The sequence below is a fragment of the Gopherus flavomarginatus genome, chromosome 10 (genome assembly GCF_025201925.1).
Source record: "Gopherus flavomarginatus isolate rGopFla2 chromosome 10, rGopFla2.mat.asm, whole genome shotgun sequence".
In the NCBI taxonomy this organism is placed as follows: Eukaryota; Metazoa; Chordata; order Testudines; family Testudinidae; genus Gopherus; species Gopherus flavomarginatus.
Genome location: NC_066626.1, coordinates 71,041,686 through 71,058,753, shown reverse-complemented (window position 1 = coordinate 71,058,753; position 17,068 = coordinate 71,041,686). Strand labels below are relative to the sequence as shown.

The window sequence follows — 17,068 nt, the reverse complement described above, 5'->3', positions numbered from 1 at the left end:
ACTTCAAGTTGTGAGTATTTCCCACAGAAGCAAGGGAGGTCACTTTCGGACGCATGTATCAGAGGGATGGCTGTGTTAGTCTGGATCTGTAAAAAGCAACAATGAGTCCTGTGGCACCTTGAAGACAAACAGATGTATTGGAGCATAAGCTTTCGTGGGTGAATACCCACTTCATCAGATGCTGATGGAAATGGGTATTTACCCACAAAAGCTTATGCTCCAATACATCTGTTTGTCTTCAAGGTGCCCCAGGACTCTTTATTGCTTTTTTCTGACTCATGTCATCTTGATGAGATATTTTATATTCAGATAAAATGTGACTACTGTGAAGTGTATATTGAAACCAAACAAATGTTTCATCCACCACTTACTAGAAAAAGGTTTTATTGCCTACAGTATAAAACTTAATTTTAATCTCTGCATTTAAGAATTTTAAATAACAACTGTTCCCTTGCACTAATTATGATAGTTTTCACAAGGGAAATAGCACCTTCATTCATTAACCAAGAAAATAAATTCCAGTCATAATTTACCTATTAGGAACCAGCCATTTTATACAAAAACACAATACAAATATTGACATTCCAAAAACTATACATCATATTCAATTACTAAAAAAACCTCCTAACAACTATCTGAACAAAATACAGTCTTTAGTTTCCTCATTCACTGTTTCATAATGCCAGTCTGCAAAGTCCTTTGTAATCTAGCTATGTTGGCATCCAAGGCTGCTAGCCCATTTTTAAAGTCTTCTTCATCTCGTGAAGTAAATGTTGAGAAGGAAGACATGCTCCATTCAGATTTTCCTGACATGCAGTCAAAAGTAGAGAAACTAGAGTCAGACATTTCAGTGCCTTTTTTCTGAAAGTTCTCCTCCTGATGTGGCATGCAAGTGTAAAGGTATTTATCAGACTGAAGTCTATCGGATTTGTCTCTGAAATCTTCAGCAGTTCCAATTATTTCTTTTGGCCTCACTAGGAGCCTGTCTCCTTCCAGCTCAGTTGTCTTCCCTGTGGTTTCAGATGTATTTTCTATGGTCTTTCTCAAGTCATAGCCACCGCTGAGTTTATCAAAAATCTTTTTATCATCCAACATCCCAAATCCATTCTGCTTCTGAGAGTCAGAGAGCCCACAGTTATAGTCCAACTTCTTGGAAACCACACTGACCTGGTGTTGTGCACACATTTTTCTTTCACATATTGATGGCTGTTTTTTAGAGGTACTGCTAGTCAATGGAATATAAATGGTCTCATCTAGTTTGTGTTCTTCCTCTATTAAAGTCCCAGAATCACTAATTGTTTCTGTATCTTGCTTTGACAGGGGAGGAAGAATTCTTTGAGCTGTTATTTCCTCTGCTAACAGTGTACTTTTTTTATGAGATCCTTCAGCAACAAAATTTTCATGGGCTAGAACTGGCATTTCCAATTCTCCAGTTTTATTTGAAAACTGAAGTTCTGTATTTGTCAAAATTTGATCACTATCTAATTTTTTAAGGTAACTCATTATGGAAGTACTCACAGGAAATGGGTTGGGTTTCAGCTGTCTCTCATAGTCTTCCAGAAGAGATTTTGTAAGAGCTTTTTCAGGTCTATGTCTAACATGGTCTACAGAGAGGTCAGAGAGAAGCTTGGCCATGCTGCTCTGCAAGGTTCTGTTAAGAGCAATTCATTAGGTCATCCATTATGTATAATGACTTTTCATAAGTATATCTAAATATTAAATTAAGGTTTATCAATTTAAGATTGCAAGGATCATTTTAAAAACGTAGTTCATATTCCACAAGACAGCACAAAAAATCAATACAAATTTTAAACTACTGAAGCTCTATTGAGCGTCATTCTTCAATTCAATGAAATGTACCTCTGAAATTAATGAAAAGAACAGCAAGCAATGAGGTTCTTTCTCACCTATGTGCTCTTATGAAAAGAAGATTAAATGACTTTAAGACAAGAGAACTTTTACATTTATAAAATAACTAGAAGATATACTATAACTGATTTTGGGCTAGATAATACTTAGTCCTGCCATAAGTGCAGGGGATTGAACTAAATGACCTCTTGAGGTCCCTTCCAGTCCTACGATTCTATGATTTTCAAAGTCTGTGTTAAGATATGGAGGTTTGCTTTTGAAAGCAATTTGGAAAAATTGCTTTCTTTAAATTGTATACAATGTTTAAGTAAATATTTAAATACAGAAATAGACAGTTACTCATTTTCGGCTTTCTATGCCAAGACAAACGAAGACTCAGCCATATATACATGTAATGAGCTATCACCATCTGGTGGTCAGCAGTTAATATAGTTACAGGAAAATATGTAAGGTATATACATACTGTAAGGAAAATACTGTACACTTATGGGGGCTGGTAAATTCTGAATTTTGGATAACTGAATAGTAAAACTTCTAGTGCACGTAAGTAAAATATAAATAATCCAAACAAGTCATGTAACTAGAGAGCTCTATTATCAGAATCACACAGTCTAGGTGTACAAAAGATTGTAAAGCCTCAAACCTTGCCATCATGAATTCATAAAAAAACTCCACAGAATAACTTTCACAAATATGTGATTAAGGCAGCTTCACTCAGGAGCTAAGACTCTCAAAAATGAAGGAAATCTAGTCATAAATTTCATTTTAAGTGTGTCCTTAACTGATAGAGAGATCGCTTCTTCCCACTGGAAAACCAACTGTGGGCCCAAAAGGGAGAGTCTCTGCAAGGTTCTTTTCAGGATGATTTATTCCTGGTCTTTTCACAAAGACAAGAGAGACTGCCTCCCCTTCAAGCAGGCTGCTGAACCATTTACCAAACTCTGCAGGTCCTAGAGAAGGATCACCTGGGTAGCCAGGGCTACAGAAACAAACAAGGTCATTGCCTTCTCCCAGCAAGCAGCCATGCATATAGCATGTGGCATTTGACCTACCTGACATGATAGTTATTTCTAACTATTGTGTAAGTTAAAAAAGAGGAAGCCAAAACTTCTGCTTTTATGCTAAATTATTATTAGTTTTATTGTTCCATCATCCTGACACAACTCATCCCACATGTTTATCTTGTCTACCTGTTTACTTTCTGACCCCCACAGTGTAAGCTGTCTGGAGGAAAGACTATCTCTTTGTTATCTGACTGTATAGCCCTGCTCCCTGATTGGGGGTTTTAGGCTCTAGAAAGAGTAAATAAATTGCAAGACTCACAGATAGGTTATAAGATCTTTAAGTCTAGACCCTAACACAAAGTTAACACAAAGACAACGTAGGGAGAGGTTGCAGTATTATTTTAACATTGTTTCAATAATTCAAAATAAGGAAGAAATGTCAAGAAGAAAAACTGTGAGACCAATATTACCGAGTCAATTCACGCAGTCTGTTCACTTCTGCATCACGTTGACGTAATGTTATGCCCAAGATCTGATTTTCTTTTTCCGAGGCTTCCAACTTAAACTGGAAGCTCTTCACGTTTGCCAGTGCCTCATCCACTTCTAAAATGCCAAGTACAATTTTAATTTAGCCTTTTTTTAAATGTAAAAGCACCAACTGAAAAAATCAAATCAGTTCAAAACACGAACCAATTTTCAGCTTTGTAGCTTCAATGTCATACTGCTGTTTGTTTTCAAGCAGTTCTTTATCTTTCTCCTGGATAACTTTTGCAAACTGTTTATTTTCTTCTTTCTGGTTTTCTATTATTTTAAGGAGTTCTTCATTTTTATTGTGCAGTGATTCAAGGCCCTTTAAAGATTCCTTGAGTTGACTCTGGAGTGTCATATTCAGGGACTGTAGAGAAACTACTACAGGAAGAGAAACATAGCAAGTTTTTTAAATGTTTCATTTCTATGCCCAAAAGAAATATAATTTGCAACTATTAAAGCAAATTCTTAGAAATGAAGAGTAACAGATTACAATAATTATTAAGTTAAAGTCAGAAATCCTGTGTGAATATAAGCATAAATCAAAACTATAGAGAAAGAATTCTCTTCCACTACCAGTAGATATTTTACATGTTTTTAAGTGGTATATTTGGAAAGATTACTATTAGCACTAAATCTTAAGTCCAATTATCCTGTACTGGAATGACAAGATATAAAGAACATTGTAACTGATGTATTTGCACCTGCCATAAAGATAACACAACCCTATTTTCATTAAAATGAAAAATATTGTCTTATATGACAAGCGACCTACAATAAAATATTTAAGGATTAATTTTCTCTTTAAAAAGTGACCACAAGACTTGGTATTGCTCACAATGATGTCAAAGGCCCTGATCCTGCAGTGACATAAGCATGAGTATATCCACACGGAGCCTGAGAGACTTCAGTACATTTGCACACAGCTCACTACAAGACGAGGGCCTAAAACTTCAAGCTTGTGGGGATAATAGTCCCCACTATCACAGTGATAGAATGTGGGAGTGCCGTTTTATATATATTTAAAACATGCAATTAAATTAGTTATTTAATTCTGTACTTGACTTTGAGTACAGTACTGAACTTGCACATATAATTTTGGAAAGTGGTGTTGCCTTCCTTTCTTCCCCCCAGCTTAGTAAAATATTTTTAGATAGGTATCATGGTAATGTTACTCACTGTCACATTAATTCACAGCAGATAAGCTGTAATTGTCATGTAATGATGTGCTGTGGGTTTTTTGCCCAGTTCTCCCAAAGGAAGATAAAGGAAAAAGGCCTTTTTACTTTAAGGTCAGACTCTAATATCAGATGCCTTATGCATGGAGTTATATAGTTCAAAACTCCACTATAATGTGACCTTTGTTTGCAGATACAAGGAAGTTTCCTTTATACCCGTCCCATCCTTACTATGTGAAGGCTACAGTCCCAAATCCTACACTGGAGCTGCACAGGAGGATCCCACTGTCTGCATGGTGCTCTACTGACTTGCAATATACCAGTACTTGCATTCAAAGTTGCAATCCAGGCTGGATTCCTTTTCAGCTCTCTCTCGCTCCCGGAGTTGCTGGTTCAGTATTCTTAATCTCCTAAATGTGAATGATAAAGCATAAATGGAGAAAGTCCAAATACAGAGTAAATTCAAAAGGCTGAATATCAAAATTGGTTTATGAAAGTTTACTAATTTAATTAGAACAGAACCCCCACAAAAATGTTTTTAGTTTTGGAAGTTTAAAAACTTTTTTTTTTATCATCTTGTGATGGGTTAGATTACAGAAACCCCCTTGGGAGCTGCCACCTGATGTGCCAAGACTACTAAGCATTATCAATAGGCATCTTATTGAATATGTCCAGAACTCTGCCAGTCAATTTTGCTATCAATGTGGTTATCTTTTGATTTTTAGGGATGGCATGGAGGGTGCACAGTTTTTTTAAAAGGTGATGAAATATTTGGCAATATTGCTGGATTTTCTATTTTGTCAAAGACTGCATTTCCATCTTTCTTTAGCTGAATGCGCTCTTTTCAAAATCATGATAACTTCACTCCATTTTAGCTCAGAGGAAAGGGGTGTCTACTTTTACATTAAGGATGTATCCTGAAAAGAGATTATTTCTGCATTTGATAACAGGCTGTCTAAAGACATGCATGGTAACTACGTGGGAGCTGAAGTTTAAAAGTTAGAGTACTCACTGGTACTTCTAGGAAAAAGTGCAGTCTTGGGAAAAGATGGCAATATGTTTCAAATGGAAAAATACACACAGAAAATAATAGTCCCTCCGAGTTCTCAACATGCTTTTCTGCATACTTTGAGAAAGTATTATCTAGAACCTTGTTATGCTGTTAAGATTAGAGATCACTTAATAAGATAAACTACTTTATAAGGCAAGTCATACACTAATGTCAAGGAACTAACAATTGTTCAACAAACATGATATTTAAAAGTTATATCCCTCCTGGATTCTCCAGAGAGGCTAAATTACAGTCACTGTGCTTTCACATATAGACAAAAACCATGTAGCAGAACTTTTACAGTTAGACTTGGCAAAACTCAGTTTTTATTTTTTTCTAATTTTGATAGTTAATATCAATTTTTATTTAAAAAAATAAATTTATTTTTACTGGAAATTAAGGAGGATTAAGGGTGGGGTTGGGGTAGCACTGACAGTAGGGCTGCAGAGGGCTCTCTGCACAGCTGAGCAGTCCAAGACAACTGGGTGCAAGGTGCGTGGGAAACTGCACTCCTGGCCCAGCAGAGCAGAGACCTCTGGCCAAGATTACCAGAAGTAGGACAAGCCGTGGTCATGAGAGGTGGTCACAATGCTGCTAAATGGCTCTGTTCCCAGCCAGGCGCCATTTAGCAGCATAGAGGCCTTCCCCTCAGCTGGGATCTTCTTCTCACAGCCCTGGCCAGGGGTCTCTGCTTTGTCTCGTCAGGACTGCAGCCTTTCCTGCACCTTATACCTGCAGGGATCGGGTGGCATTGGCCCCGTGGCTGTGAAGAGAACCCTCTGCAACCCCACTGTCAGACCTCTGGCACTGCCAGCTGGTGAGTAGATCCATGACAGCAGAGCTGCAGAAGACTCCATGCATGGCTAGTGACAACTGATCCCTGGCAGGCATAAGGTGTGGAGAAGGCTTGTAGTCCTGGCTGTGAAGACCAGAGACCTCCAGCCAGGGCCACAAGGAGGAAGATGAGCCCCCAGCTGCTGGGGAGGCCATCCTACCACTGAATGGTGCCAGTCCAAGGAAGAAGCCATTCAGCAGCAGGTAGTCTCTCCCACAGCCTGGCGTTCATTCTCTTCCCATTCCTTGCAGTCCTGGCTGGAGGTCTCTGCTCTACCAGGATCACAGTCTTCCCTGAACATTGCATCTGCAGGAATTGGATGTCACCTGCTCTGCAGCAGCACAAGGATCGCTGTGCAGCTCTGCTGCCATGGAGTGAGAGAGCATGGTTATGATAGCAGGGCTGCAGATAGCTCTGATCTGTTACAGGGCCAGTGACACTCAATCTCTGCAGGTGCAAAATGGAGTGGGGGGGAGGGATGGTGGTGGTGGGACCTCCTGCACTGTTACTGATCAATTTTTGTGTGTCAATTTCAGCATGTCAGCTGAAATCAATGTTTACTGACACATTAATTAAAACTGAACGCGGCCAAGCCTACTTGTAGTTTGCTGTTCCTAGACAGATGCATGCTCACCTTTTCCAAAGGACTTCTTACACAGTTGATATTTCCAGTTCCAAAATTCCATCCCTTCTATGGAGCTCTAAGCACAATAATTTCAAAAGGTAACACTAAGAACATCTGTCCTATCTATATTAAAGATTGTGAAGTCTGTCACCTGCAGTCAAAATGCTTTATTTGGAGTTCTAATTTGAAATGTCAACTTTTCATTCAATTTTGAAATTGTATTGCACTTCTCGGCTGAAAATTGCAAAGCAATTTATAAACAGCAGATTAAAATTTACAATACTTCTCTAGGCTAATATTTTTATTTTACAAACAGGTGAAACTGCAGTTTCAAACTGCCCTACATTAACACACACTAGAGAACTTTTAGTGCATGCCACTAGGGTCCACAGGAGCCAGTTAGTGCATGCCATCCTGTGCACATTAGAATTTACATCTCTCTGGGGAAGACTAATGCACTCTGTAGTTAATTGTGTGAGGGCTTAAGCGATTTACCTAAAGTCACGGAGCAAGTCCATGGCACAGATAGACCATCTGACTTAATTCTGCGTTTCAACAAGAGACCAACATTCATTTGGAAAACTGATGTAAGAAGCAAAATATTCCTATTCATCGGTAGCAAGAAACTTGTTCAAATATCCATGCACTAAATATGAATGCCTTAAAGATTTTTTTCAGAAGCAATGTAGTATACAAAGCATAGTATAAACAAAACCCCTGCACATGAACACAGTATAGACAACAGAAAAGAAGAATGCGATTTAAGAATTATACATTGTAACTATACTACAATATGTAATTTATAACAATGAAGTTAGTTAGCATGATACATATTTTTAAAATAGGTTGCTCACTTGTTTGAATGTTTACTGACCTACGCAATTGGGCATTTTCACTTCTGAGAGGTTGTATAGCAAGTGCTATTTCAGCTTGTACATTAGTACTTCCAACTACTGCTGGCAGTAATGAAACACAGTCTTCTACCTCATGTATTAGCCTCAATATTTCAGAATCATCTACAAAGAAAAAAAAATATAAGAATCATCTATAAGAAAAATACATAACAGCCTCAGATATATCCAATTAAGCAATTTATGAGATAGCTGAACATAAATTCTATTACCTCTTAAGATATGCGTGAAGCTTTTAATGTTTAAATTACCCTCTTTATTTGCACTTCTTAAATTACTGTTTGACTGTGAAGTATGGTCTAGATGACTGGTTCTCAGTCAGGTGTATATATACCCTTGGGGTACACAGAGGTCTTTCCGGGGGTACATCAACTCATCTATATATTTACCTAGTTTTACCACAGGCTACATAAAAAGCACTAGAGAAGTCAGTACAAACTAAAATTTCCTAAAGACAATGACTTGTTTATATTGCTCTTTATACTACACACTGAAATGTAAGTACAATATTTATATACCAATTGATTTATTTTATAATTATATGGTAAAAATGAGAAAGTCAACAATTTTTCCATAATAGTGCAGTGACACTTCTTTGTATTTTTAGGTCCGATTTTGTAAGTAAGGAGTTTTTAAGTGAGGTGTAAATTGGGGGTATGCAAGACAAATCAGATTCCTGAAAGGGGTATATTAAGATGGAAAGATTGAGAGCCACTGGTCTAGATCCCCGTTAAATCACAGCCACCATCCTTCCAACTGATCTCTGAAGGGAAATCTTTTAGAACCTTTCCACACCACTCCCTGATTACCTCTTATGGGAAGTGTAAGAGCAGAGCTTTCCCACAGACTGTACACAGAAAGAAAACACTACTTTTACTAATTGCTATAACAATTTTAAGATCTCAGGCACACATTGAAACACTCCCTTTATCTTCCTTCAGATCAAAACATACAGCTCTATTAAAAAGAAAAACTATTCCAAATTGTAATTTTGTAACATCTGAATTACAATAATTCATCACACAATGGTATATTATGGATTTCTAAGAATGTCCATCCATGTGGCATAGCACAGCATCTGTGTGATACATAGTCTACTGTGCTGATAAAACATTTTTACCTTGGTCTGCCAGTGCCTTGAGCTCTCCCAAAAGATATTTTACAGTTTTAACTTTTTGGGCTGTTTTTTCTGGGCTTGCTTTTTTAGGCTTTAAAACTTTTTTGTCAAAACTTGTCTGACAGCTTGTCTCCCTCACTGGTGCTATGTCCACTGCATTCAAGTCCTCTTCTTCACTGGTAGTACCCTCACTATGTTCCTCAGCGGTTTCCTCTTCTTTGGTATCTGAGACCTTGGACTGTGCTGGATCAAATTTCTGGTACTTCTGACCAGCCCAGTCACTCTCTGATTCATGTGGTTCTAAGAGAGCCAGATGAGCTTGTATACATCTTATCAAGTCTGCCTCCTTTACCCGTTGCTCATGATTTCCTTGGTTTGAAATCATCTCTCTGCCATAAGATGCTGGAAGAAATGTAGATACTGTGGAATTATTTGGCACATTTAGTGGTACACAGTGTGTCATCTGAGGATCAGTGGTGGCAGACTTCGCTTGTGAAGAAACACAAGCAGCAGCAGAAACTCCTGGGAAAAACACAGCTTCTCCGGCTTGTGGTGCACACTGGTTGTAACTGTCAGCAGGAACACCCTACACAGAGAATATACATATTAAACAAATTATTATTTGTATTTTCATGGCGCCTAAATGTAGCAGTGAGGTTTCTTTCAACATTTAGAAGCCAATCTTATTTAATGTGGTGTTGCTCACTGTTTGTCATTTAAAAACCAGTTAAAATAGTACTCAAATTCATTCAGGCTGCAGTGTATGACCTTTCACTGTGCTCAGGAGTAGTTAAAAGGCAAATATAGTTAGGATTACCAATAAGACTAGTTGGTCTTATCTTAAATGTTGTTATCTGTAATTCAGCAATAGAGCGAAATTGATATTTTCATCTTTCTATATTGGGGAAGGACAAAAGGATTCTGTTTTCTTGGGGTGAGAATTCATTTTCACTGTGCTTGTAAGAATCTTCATGATATATTTTCTCATTTTCCCTATCTTTATAACTAGAATTCATTGCTGGTACCCACAGACACAGAGGAAAATAAATACATTGTGTACAAGTCAATATTTTTCTGTATTTTGGCATTTTGACTAACCTCAGCAATGTAATCTATAAATATATGTGCTGAATGCTACAAGCATAAAAACGCAGTCAGCACATTTCTAACAATTATTTAATTTTACGTAGTGGTTTTTTAGATCTGTGAAGCACAGACTTCCCCCAGTCCAAAATTTCTAGCAAATGAGATGATATTCCATAGAGTGCCGATTGAAGATCATGCTAGCTATGGAACACTGGTGGCATCTGCAATCTGACTACAGGGTCAATGTAAACCCTCCTCCCACTCTTCCCAAAACTGCAGAAGGGGGTTTACTTTGTTTTTTTTTTTTTTAATGTTGTACCCTGAAATAGATAAGGATATTAAAATGCAAAGCTTTAACACACAAACCACATTTGAGAACAATGGGTTTTACACTACTTTCCACTGATCAAGTTAGCATTTCTAGTGACTGAAGTTTTTATTAGGTTAAAATATTCAAGGTTAGGTTAATGACACAATCAATCATCTGCACAGCGAGACTGGGATGTTACACTGATCAGGAACTATCAATCCTCCTCAAAAAGGGGCTGGGAAATGGATACTTAACAGAATTTGACATAGAAAAACAATGAGCATAACAAACAGAAGTGAACAGTCCCCCCCCCATTGGCATGCCGATTACCTCATTTTTGGAGTCTACTGCAGGCACAATACAAGTAGCAATGCTTGCTAACAATATATTTGTGAATCACCTTTGAAATCACATATTTTATTAAAAGCACCACCGTATCTATTATTTCATCCAGATTTTATGAGACATAAAATGCACTGAGTTTCTTTTTCTTCGGGAAAATTTCTTATTAAGTCCAATGAAGTGTATAGACTTCAGAAGTAATGAAAGCCAAAGAATAAAACAAGGATGACAACACTAACTTAAATGTTTATTTATAATTTAAAATCAAGTGTACTTACAGACTGAATGAGTAAAGGATTAGCTGAATGCTGGGGGGACAGAGTTGGTGTGGAGGTAGGTAAACGATAATTAAATGCTGTAACACTTTGATATCCTGAAACAAATAGACAAAAACCGAACATTGTTAAATTTAAGATTTTTTTCTTGCCAAAAAACTAAAAACAAACCTCAAAATAGTGTCTAACTATTTGATGACATTCACACTAACCAGGATCTGAAACAGGGTAAGCAGGTATAGTGGGAATTCCATTACAGCTGGGTGGAACTTGGCCAGTTATCAGAGACATTTGGGTTTGCACATGCTCACACAGTTTCTGATGCATCACAGGAGAGTGTTGATTAAAAGGCACATGAATTGGTTGAACAGGCTGATTTTGTACTGCGCTGGAAAGTTCTCCCTCTTTGTGAACAGCAAGTGTATTACAAGAGGCTGGATTCCTATTTGATAGGGGCACTGTGGAAAATAAAGTTGAAGTTTGTGTTTGTGTAGTGCAAAAAGAAAACTAATGTTTACATGAAGCTTCTTGACATCAAGAATCAAGAGCTATGAACCCATTTTGATTAATTTGATTAAAATTGACAGACTCAATCAAGCCATAGTAAATTTATTTTATTAAACCAAAGTTTAAAACCAAAATAAGTTGCACAATATTATAACCATATTAATTAATTCTACAGATGAGGTGACAATGAACAAGTATTTATTGAGGAAATAAAACAGTTATGGATGAAAACATTGTTTAAGTAAAGGCCAAAGCAAGGACAAGTGCTTACCAATTTCTTTATGAATATGGGCAGCAAGAACATTTTTCTTCAATCCTTTCTTTTTTGAAATATTTCCTTTGGTTAGTATAGGCCTGGCAGTAGCCTTAGCAGAAGTTACTTTTCCTGGTTTTCGATTTACTGTCTCCATTCCTAATGTTATTTGAAACAAAAGCCATTCAAGAAAATAAATAAGAGACCTACAGAAACTAAAACGTAATTTAAAATTTCAGTAAGGTACAACCTGTGGCCTCATTTTGCAAAATATCCTGCAGTAAAGCTGCACAGCGATCAAGCCCGTTATGTATAGTTACAACCTGCAGAAAGAATGTTGCAGTCAGAATACAGGCATTGATTTATTGTAAAACAAAACCGGTAAGGACAATGAAATAAAGTTAAGAAGTTCCTATTTAGAAACCGTTGTTACAGGTTTGAGTCACAGTTATTTCTGGACTGGATTTGAGTAACATATTTACATGCCATCAATGAAAACTTTTACACATTTCCCATTTACTGGTTTGTTATACTTATAATTGAGAGATTGTATTGTGTTTCTATCTAATGAACTTTGTGTTTCAGTAATTTTAGTTAATTTCTGATTTGCATGTATAAGAGAACCAATTCATCTCAAATTACCTGATCCTCAGAGTCAGTGGAATAGAGAGAGTAGCCAGAGTCCACACCAGAATGGCATGCTTTTCTTAAGCCAATCCTGAAAAAGACATTCCGTGTTTACTTCCTCTTATATACATATACTTGTTTGATATCTAAAACAACAAAAAAACCCCACACACGATGTGCTTGCTGCACTTTACAATAGAGCCAAATGCTGTAATGACATAAGCAACTAACTGCTGCAGACATCACCAGCCTGTTAGGGCAGGACTGGCGCTTACTCAGAAAGCTTACATGTAACTAGTCCCCATATTCATTCAGTAATCTAGGGGGAAATTTTAATTAATATTGCATAAATTCAAAATGGAAGTCTAAGGCATGTTGTTTGCTAAAAGGGTTAATTTTCCTCTAGTCATTGTACAGGCCAAACTCACACTAACTTCAATGAAAGTTTTGCCTGTCCAAGGACAGCAGGATCTGCCACTTGCAGCATCTTTCAATTGGGACTTAATATTTAATAAATGCAAAGAGTTGTTGACAAGCTGCTGGCTTTTGATTTGTATGGCTGTTTTGACTGCTAACAGGTATACCACTAGACAGTATTAATGATTAAATTCTTACTGTTTTTTTCCACTTGATAACTTAGCTGCTCCTGTTAGCCTTCCAGAAGACAGTACCTGTTGAATTATTACACAAATATACACCAATAAATATTATTTTAATTTCAATTAATTATTTTAACGATATAATAGAAGTATACTAAATACCATTGGATTGCTCAATCTGAGACAATAAATAAAGTTTAGAAAGGCTAATTTACATTTTTTTTTAAGGAATGAAGGGGAATGCAGCAAAGAGCACTGAGCCTCAATCCTGCAATTTACAACGCATAGGTAGACTTCTGAATACATGGAGCTCCACTGACTTCATGACACTGTGCAGCAGCAGCAGTCCACCAACATATAAACTAAAGGGTCGGTGTTTACGTGTAGACACATATCAGTTTGTTTTGTGGACAGAAGTTATTTCAGTACAGCCCTTCCACTTTCCTCTAGCACCACTGTCACTGTCTATAGCGTGCAGCCTTACCATCTTCTTTTGATATCATGTCAAATGTCACAAGTTTCGCTAAATCAGGCCAAGTTCATTCCTTAATGGGAGATGTCAATGAAAAACCCAGAGTGATACAGAAAGCAGTGCTGGTAATTCCTCAAACATTTCTCTGCAAGTCAGTGCTGAACCAATACCTTAGATTGGTGCTAGTGGATATTGTAAAATTGAGGGCCTGATGACTTGCATTTATTAAATATCCCATACACTTTTCATAAAAGAGTTCAAACCCAGACCAGTAATAGGCTTAAGGTGTGATATAACATGATTGTGAAGAGCTTTATAATATATTGCAAAGGAGACTATATTCCCTGCTTTCCAACTGAATGCACAGCACTAGTTTTTACTAATAAGCTGCTGCCATAGCGCAAATATTTGCAGCTGAAATATTTAACTGTAGAAGAATACTTCAAGCAAAGGGCCTAATGGTGTGTGCGTGTTACTCGTGTAAGTAATCTCACTGACCTCAATGAGGGTACTCGCATAAAGATTGCAGGATCAGGCCCACAACAAATATGGATTATGCACACAAGGGCTGAAGCCCATCCTAAAATTTACACTACCCTTGATCGTCACAGATCTGCCTTACCTCCCAAACATATCTCAAGTTTCATATTGTAATGTGATGTCATGATGTGTCTTCATGTCAGGATACAAAAATCCAACATCACTGGGCAAATTAGTGATGTGAACATGGGAATGTTGTTCACACAATTTTGCCCCCTCAAGACTGACACAAATAGGCAGACAGCAACCCAAGGCTCTCAAACTTGGGAGAATCTAAATGACTGAGAGCCCAAGTAAGTTAGAAGGAGACTTCAGGTGTCCTGTTGTAACACTTTGCAAAACCCCACATCACAAGGCAGGGAAATGTACTTTGGGAATCAACCCCCAACAAGAGGTGAAGCTAAGCAGCTGCTGGCAGGCGCCTGTGCAGGAACTGAATCCAACAGGTAATAGGGTAGGTGGAGGGGGAAGTGACATCAGCCCCACCAATCAGGGGAGCCCCAAAGAGTCACCTAAACCCTATTCCTGGAGAGGCTCAGTTACCCATGCACTCCCGAGGGGGGAGTCCTGCATCCCTCATCTAGGCTCCCAGTAATACCCTCCTTTAGTAGCCCCTAGAGAAGAGTTCCCCTGACTTATGAATCCAGTCACCTGCAACCCCTCCAGAAGAGAGCCCTCAAATTGTGAAATGTCACCTCCCAACCCTCAGTAGTGTCCCCAGTCACCTGATAACTTCTCCAGTGTCTCCCAGAGGAGAGCTCCCCCAACCCATGATCCCAGTCTCCTCCCCAACCCTGCCACCCTGAGGGTCCCCCAGAGGAGAGCCTTCCTGACCTATTAGCCCAGTCACCTTCCAACCCATCCTCTGCCACATCCCTAGCGTCTCCCAGAGTGCCTGCCGTGACTTGTGGAGCCAGACACCTGCCAACTCTCCCCACAAATCCCAAGTGTCCCCCACAGGAACGCCCTCGACTGGTGAGCCCAGTCACCTCCCAACCCCTCCCCCACATCTCTAGTGACCCCCAAAGGAGAGTCCCCCTGTGACCTGTGAAGCCAGTTACCTCCTAACCCCCACAGTGACCCCCAGCGAAGAGCCCCCATGAGCTGAGTCACCTCCGTGAGTGTCCCCCAGACAGCCCCCTCAACCCATGAGCCTACTCACCTCCCAAACCCCCCACAGCCATAGGGACCACCCAGAGGAGAGCCCCCTGACCTGTGAGCCCATTCACCTCCCAACCCCCCACCCCTACTGACTCCCAGGAGAGCCCAGTCACCTTCCAACCCCCCACCCCTACTGACTCCCAGGAGAGCCCGAGCACCCACTCCCCGACACGGGAGCCCAGTCACCTTCCAACCCCCCACCCCTAGTAGCCCCCAGAGAGCCCCCACCCCCTGACCCGGGAGCCCACCCAGTCCCCTCCAAGCCCCCAGGAGCCCCTCCCCGAAAACGAGACGCCCTCCACTCCCTGCCCCAGACGCCCAGTGCTCCCAACCCGCAGAGAAAGACGCCTAAACCGCCGCTCAAGGCGCCCAGTCCCCCCATAACAGCCCCCCCACCTCGGGATCCCAGAGCGAGAACACACCGCGCCCAGCCCCGCACCTCCAGGGTAGACTCAACCTCATCCCCCAACGCTCGGCCCCCCAACAACCCCCACGGCTGGTACCTTGTGACGCTGCAAAGCTCCCGACCTCGACATCGCTCCGTCCGCCCCGGCCTGGGGGAGGAGCTACCGCGCATCCCTCGGCGCCGAAACGCGCAGCCAATCCGAGCCCGACTCGGCTGACAGGGCCAACGGCTGCCACGGCAGGGGCGGAGCCGTCATCCTCTCAGCCCCGCCTCTTCCGGCTCCCTCCCTCCATGCGAGGCGCCGGCGGCAGCCAGAGCGGGCCGCGGAGTGGGGCGGAGTCAGGAAACTGGGGCCGGGATTGGTGGAGGTCACGGCCCAGCGAACCAGTAGTGGAACAGAGGCGGGAGTAATCGACCAAGTCAGTCAGTAGCTCGCGCTCTCTCTCAGTCAGGGGGAGTGTCTCGTGCGCTCTCAGAGCTTGTTATGCAGGGCGGGGAGTCGGCCCGGTCCGCACGGCTCCTCAGTCAGCGCTGTATCAGCACGTAATGCCAAACCACTCCGGGGCCCCGCATCCCCCCTCCCCCCCGCATCCCCATCGCCTGGCTCCTTGTTCAGCGGTTACCCCACAACGCTCTACCTGCCCTCCGGGAATCTCCCACCTCTGTGCAGCTTTCACGCCTAGTTAATTGCAGGACAAGCCGCAGGTTGTTCCTGTCACAGCCAAGTAACAACAAGGACCTTTCAGAGTGGTGGCTGTGTTAGCAAAAAGTGCAGGAGTACTTGTGGAACGTCAGAGACTAACAAATGTATTTGGGCATAAGCTTCCCCTAGGCTAAAACCCACTTCATCAGATGCATGCAGTGGAAAATACAGTGTGAAGATGTGTATACATAGAGAACATGAAAAAATGGGTGTTGCCGAACCAACTCTAACAAGACTAATCAATTAAGGTGGGCCATTATCAGCAGGAGAAAAAAAAACTTGTGTAGTGATAATCAGAATGGCCTATTTCAAACAGTTGAAAAGAAGGTGTGAATAATAGTAGGGGAAAAATTAGCATGGGGAAATAGTTTTTACTCAGTCTAATGAGCACATTCTTAATCTTTCCCTGTTTGCTGTATAGGATGTTGATCAGATGATTCTGCAGTTTCTTTGAGAGTGTGTGGCACAATCTCTCAGCAAAGTCTTTGTGGTATGTAGATTGTAATGGGTTTTTTACCGTCAGTCCTTTTGGTATGATGTCCATCTGTTTGCATTTGGAAAATAAGATGATGTTTGTATCTGTAGGAGTTTTTTCATGAAGTTGATGGATTTCCACTTCATATGGCCAAATTCAGTGCCTTCCATGGTGACAAGTTTCAGAGTGGTAGC

At 40.3% G+C, this 17,068-nt stretch overlaps 1 protein-coding gene across 1 annotated transcript; it reads right to left on the bottom strand.

Moving 5' to 3' along the window:
• Nucleotides 1-367: 367 nt before the first annotated feature.
• Nucleotides 368-15,892, bottom strand: CCDC14 (coiled-coil domain containing 14). Its single transcript, XM_050917012.1, has 13 exons — nucleotides 15,794-15,892; nucleotides 13,134-13,189; nucleotides 12,534-12,609; nucleotides 12,142-12,214; nucleotides 11,910-12,050; nucleotides 11,344-11,589; nucleotides 11,135-11,229; nucleotides 9,122-9,704; nucleotides 7,965-8,106; nucleotides 4,910-4,989; nucleotides 3,564-3,782; nucleotides 3,344-3,476; nucleotides 368-1,651 (listed from the first exon to the last, which is right to left on the bottom strand). Exons 1-13 carry the CDS (start codon nucleotides 15,824-15,826, stop codon nucleotides 667-669), a joined length of 2,862 nt encoding a protein of 953 aa, XP_050772969.1. The 5' UTR covers nucleotides 15,827-15,892; the 3' UTR covers nucleotides 368-666.
• Nucleotides 15,893-17,068: the final 1,176 nt, after the last annotated feature.